The following is a 6,000-nucleotide window of genomic DNA, read 5'->3' on the forward strand; positions in this document are numbered from 1 at the left end:
TATTTTTTAATGATAGTAATGAGAGTATGTCCACTACAATGATAAATTACTCGACCATCAAAAAAAATGCAGAAGGCATTGTAATAACTCCAAGTTTTATTCAAATATTACAAAACTTTTTATAATTTTTTTTACACAAAAGGTGGTGATTAAAATGTATTTTTATTTTATTCAAAACAAAATAGAAAATATTTTTTTATAATTGAAATACATGTGTAAAAATATTTTACATATGTAAAACACGAGTCGATCTGAATAATTGAATTCTGTAAATAAAATATGTATATTTAAAAAAAATAGGACAATGATAATCGAAGGAAGGAATATTTGAAAATAATATTATATTTTTTGTTCCATTTGAAAAATCATTTCCAGTGTATTTTTTTCCATCAGTTGTAAAAAGTTAAAAGGAAACAAATAAAAAACCATCAAAGTAATGTAAAATAATCCTGAAAAAAATGAGAATTATTTTTGAGAAGGAAGAAATATAATATAAAGAGACTACATTTGACTCTGATTTTTTTAGTATGAGTTACGAAAAGTTTTCTAAATTAACTATATGAAAGGTATATTATAAAATCAACCAAATCAATCATCAATAATCTATATTCTTAACAGACCATCTGAAATACAATAACAACAAATAAAATATAAAATATGTTTTAAAATACATATCATAAATCATTTAATAGTGTTACAAAAACGATTAAAATATGTAAGTTATTTATTCTAAAATGTAAATAATCTGCCACTGAGATTTCTTCTTTTCTTGGCCCCTATGGTACCCAAATGGTGCACAGGGCACAGTATTAAATTTTCGTATTATATTATAATTATAGGAAGGCAAGATGATCAATTCTGCGCCCCAGATCTAAGAGGAGTGGAATGCATTTGAAGGGATACAGATGATGTGAGTGAAGGAGTTCAGGATGGAAGACATAACATACTGCTATATGGGATACGAAATGGAAGAATAGCACAGACTACATGTAGGTGATTTGGGGTCGCATAACGATACTCGTAACTTGTGTCACTCGGATGGTAAAATTAAACCATTGAGATTTATTGCGGTTGAATTTAGTAGATCTCGCAAATATACCCATCAACTGGAGTAAATAATATGGTTTCAATTCACTAATGTGTTGTAGACCTAAACTAGTTTACTCGTATTTCTTCGATGACGCGAATAATAGAATAAAAGGTTACCCTCGCAGCTATACTGGTGGTCGGTTTCTCCAGCAAGTCCCAGAGCCACTTCTGGTACTGCGCGCAAGTCCCCTGGCCGAACTCCTCCTCCTCCCGCTGGCGCAGGCTCTCGGCCTCCTTGCGCATCTCCTCGTGCACGTGCTCCTTGCGCTGGTGGTACTTGTGCTGGCAGCAGGACTCGAGGTACAGCTCGTCCACGCCCCAGTACTCCAGGTCGTCGCTGAAGGCCAGCACGCACATCTCGTCCACCAGGTGCAGCTTGCCCGTCCTGTAGAAGTTGAGGATGGAGCTGAAGCTCTTGGGGTGGCGGTCGAAGAAGTACTCGTTGTCGACCAGCGAGTAGTCGTCGCACAGCTCGGTGATGGCGTCGTGCGTGTTGCAGTCCCGCAGGCGGCCCAGCCGCGTGTGCGGCAGCCGCTCCAGCGTGCGCCACATCACCTCGTGCTTCACCCCGCCCACGTTGATGCTCACTCTCCGGTTCAGCGCCTTCGAGCGCATTATCATGAACGGCTCCGGTGGTAAGGAGGACATCGATCTGCAATTGGCACTCATTTTACTTCGTCGCGCTTCTTGCTAACAAACAATTATATAACTACTATAACACATACTCGTAAAACGCGAGGGCTGGATTTAAACCGGAAGGAGTGCATGTCAGGACAGAATACGGTAACCTTAACGAGGGCTATAAATAGGTGAGGGTGTTACACGGAAGAAGTGCCCGTAGAGCAATTGCGTCAGGAATTATAACTAGAACAACGTGCGATGTGCTACGAGTATATTATATTCTAGAACCGATTGAAAACTTGGATGTTGTTGCAATTAATTTGGTGATATCGTGGTTGTAAAATATTTCTCTTTGAAATAAAATATGATATTAAAATATTCTTTTTTGTATAAATATAAGATTTATACAACTTTGAAAAGTTGTATAAATCTTATCGTATCTTGCACAAGCAAGTATGGATACACAAATGCTGCTATTTTCCTTTTCCTCTCATACAAATCCTTAAATATTCAAATTCTACTCCCAGATTAAAAAATATGGAGCACATAACTGATAGATTATCATAGATTTGTTCCAAAATATTATGATCCATGAGACCTTATCCTGTTTTTAAATATATAAAAATTCTCAGTGGAGATTTTTTTGTCATCATCGACGCCGCCATAACGTAGTGCGTATTTTGCAGACTTTGATAAAAAAACGTAATATGTAAAACATGAATTAGAATCCTAAATTATGAAAATTTTAAGAAGTGGAACTCAAAAAACTAATCTAAGGAGTAGATTTTCAGGAAATTCATAAAAGTTGAAATATCTCGAAAACTAAGGCACTTTTACGCAGTTCATATTTTAATTTTTTGGTGAGTCATGAGCTGGCCTTACATCCCTTAAAAGGAATACCTTGAATTCTATTTATATATTGACATGTCGAGTCTCCCTGACGTTGAATATCACTTGTGAAAATATGTCTATATCGAGGTGTCCCATATGATGTAGCGCCAATTTCGTAAAATACTACCTCAAGGGCGCTTTAATTAATAATCTCCGAATAACCTAATTTGGTAAATATGTAGTTTCCATCTTCTAAAGATCGTCACGAGGCAGATAGAGGGGCTAGTGTTGGTAGTTTACCTGGCTTTGTGCATGGTGGGGGGCGCGTCCTCCAGACAGGGCGGCTCGTCCATCCTGGCCGCGAGCAGGCCGGGCGCCCCCTCGCGGCTGCCGCCCTCCCTCCCGCCCAGCATCCCTCCCCGCTCCCCTCCCCTCACCTCATCCGCCCAGCTCGTACTCCCGTCGCAGGATCATCTGGAAACACGCGTTTATTAATACTACCTCACATCCGCACGATCCAAATTATTATTATTTTTTTATTAAAAATATTCCCATCTTTTTGTTTTATATGCAAACGTTTGTATTGTTTATTTTGGTCTGTAATACACTAAGAATTTTCCTTAATATGATTTGGGTAGGTACCATGAAAATCTCATTAATTGATTCGCCAGTCACCTTGTGGTAATGTCGTTTCATTTTAATTTTAATTTTCACTTGGAAAATACCACTATTTATTAAAATCTATTGTGACACGTGTATCGATGTATCATTTTTGATAATGTATGAAATCATCTAATAATATGGATCCAATAGAACCACTCATCAGACAAATGTCAATGACCGATTAATCGATTAATGAATCAATAATCTCAGTTCACTAAGTCAGTATAACAGAAGAAATCATCGAAATTCATCCGATTGACAATTCAATGTATAACCGCAATCTTTGAAGAGAGAAGTCTCGAACTAACCGTTCCCTTTATTCGATGAAATTTATTTTGGAAAATTTTAATGAACGTTTTCTACCTTTGACGTACTCGCATTTGAATCACGATCATTAAATATAAAAATATATAATTAACAAAAAAATAAGAAAGTATTACGCAAAAATACTTCGCCGAAAAAAACTTGATTACATAAGCTTAATCACGTTGAAAAATTATGGTTTTATGGTGAAAATAACATGTTATTATTTTAGTGATTGCTGATCGCGACATTCGTGTTTTAACCCCAAAGCGAGAAAATAACCTTGAAATTTATATACCATAAATACATGTTTTTTTAATGGGGTCAGCCTATCTGCACATTATACACTGTGATATCTACTTCACAATCAGTCGCCGGCTAACCAAAGGGATGATCGCATCTACGGATCAGCAAATAGCACGCGACCTAAAACATTACCATATGTAATTTAATCAACTCTTGAAACGCGAGCTTTACCTAGCGTTATTTAAAAAGCCGCTCTAAAGGTCCTTTTACTTTAAAAAGAGACCCGTTCTATATAACACGCTTTTTGTCTCGTACTATACTATACTTCTTTGTTCTTCACATAACACGCTAAAGAGAATGCCATTAAAATGATGCAAAGCTAATTTTGCACAAAGGCTTGGTGATTGGATCACAGTTTCAGCAGCTGAATCTGTGTAACATTTTAACTCTCTTAACATATCATATTTACAATAAACTCATACTTGACTTCTTACATGTATTATTTATTAATTAATTTCATCATATACATAATTAAAAATAACAAATTACAATAATCCGCCCTCGCTGAGTTTTTCCATGCCAAGAGCACATTTTACAAAAAAGATTTAAAAATCATAATGTAAAAAAATTGTTTATGCATTCAAATACGACATGGCTGAATGATGCAATCTATTTCAGATATCGCTCACTCCTTTCAATAACGTCATAAATAAAAATCGTCAATTTTCAGTTATGCATGTTTTCGGAATGCCCAAAAAAGGTACTATATCCCAGCAAAAGAAGCATATTTTAAACTTAATATTTACCCGCTACAGGGCAGAAAGTGTTGTTTTTGCATTTTGAGGAAAAGGTATTGTTTATTTTTTTTTTAATAAACTAAATATTTTTCAAATGGAGTTAAAACCTTCCGGTTTTACTTTAAAAGATCTGTTGCACAGTAAAAAGTTCAGTAAGTTGCTTTATATTTATTTTTAAAACATTGTATTATATTTTTAAACTTTAAAAACGTTCTCCTGAAAAATCAAGTTTTTTGATTTATGACGTTCTTGAAAGGAGTGAGCGATATATGATTGTTAACTTATGTCTTCGTATGAATAACGATTAAGATAATACCGCGTCGAAACAATGTAGTCCCGTATGCACTATTAAGTGCGAATAAGAGTTGAGTTAGGTGATTTCATATCAACCTTGCACAGCAGGCCTGTACACTTCAGCTTAAGGTTTAGAATAAATAACAATGATTAAATAATATGTAATGTAATGTAATGGAAAAGGGCATGTTGAGATTAAACATACAATTTTTTAAATTTCAATATGCAATTTAACGGAATGAAAATATTTTTGCTTTGATTAACAAAGAATTCCGTAATGAGATGGGGTATCCTCTTGTTTCGGGATGTCTATCACTCTCGGAATACGTATTTCGAAATTATTTCCATAAAACGAACACACAGTGAATTCTGGTTAGCGCTCGCCGGAAATCAGATAAATATTGTACCTCATAGCTGAAAGTCAAATTAGCAATTTTTTTTTAGGAAATATGAAGTTTTTCAAATGATTTTAAATTATTTATCTCTTCAAATATATTTTACTATTAAAACTGCTTTTTTTACATATTGAAAAAGTTTATTCAAAGAAAAGATAAAAATATAAATTAAAATTATTAAATTCTTCTCCGTCTTATTCCTCATTGCTGAGGTTTGTGACCCTTGCAGAAGCAATGACTCTTCTCCAGTTATCCCTTGACTGCGCTGCACGTAGCGCTCCAACCACTGAGGTGCCTGCTGCTGCCAGTTATTTAATATACTCGTAATATATAAAATACAGTTTTATGTTAAATTAGGGTATAAATTAGTGGGATCCCTTTTTTAATTTTTTTTTTAAACATAGTACTTATTTGTATTTTTTAGAACGCTGGGAAAACTGACTTCCTGGCTTTCAGCTTTCAGTTACAGAATTATACTGCTCGACCAACGTAATATGGCCGTTAGTGTATTTAGCCGTCAAGCGGGGCATGAAATGGAAAATTTTAACAACCGGAGAGAAATTTGCCGATATAGATTAGTCCATAATATTATCCTATTATAGAAAACTTCGGTTCCTATCAAAAAGTTATGTTTGAACAATTTCAAGAATCAGAGCAATGTTACCAAGAATTAGTTGTGGTTAATACCAAGTCCGTTAAATTAAGATAATCTCAATTCGCACTGGCGTGAAGGATATAAGAATATATGTTTTGTTGTTGTA

General features: G+C 34.9%; 1 protein-coding gene across 6 annotated transcripts in view; it reads right to left on the reverse strand.

Moving 5' to 3' along the window:
- Shab (potassium voltage-gated channel shaker cognate b) overlaps positions 1–6,000 on the reverse strand; it is a 45,383-nt gene that overhangs the window by 9,856 nt on the left and 29,527 nt on the right. For all 6 annotated transcript variants that reach the window (XM_088266635.1, XM_088266638.1, XM_088266636.1 and 3 more), the window contains exons 2-3: positions 2,842–3,015; positions 1,207–1,741 (exon numbers count right to left, since the gene is read on the reverse strand). In XM_088266635.1, coding sequence (XP_088122761.1) covers positions 1,207–1,741; positions 2,842–2,954 — 648 coding nt within the window. In that variant the 5' untranslated portion in view covers positions 2,955–3,015. The remainder of the gene's footprint in view (positions 1–1,206; positions 1,742–2,841; positions 3,016–6,000) is intronic.

The sequence above is a fragment of the Brachycentrus maculatus genome, unplaced genomic scaffold (genome assembly GCF_059751285.1).
Source record: "Brachycentrus maculatus isolate JH-2025_06_01 unplaced genomic scaffold, ASM5975128v1 h1tg000272l, whole genome shotgun sequence".
NCBI classification, from domain to species: Eukaryota; Metazoa; Arthropoda; class Insecta; order Trichoptera; family Brachycentridae; genus Brachycentrus; species Brachycentrus maculatus.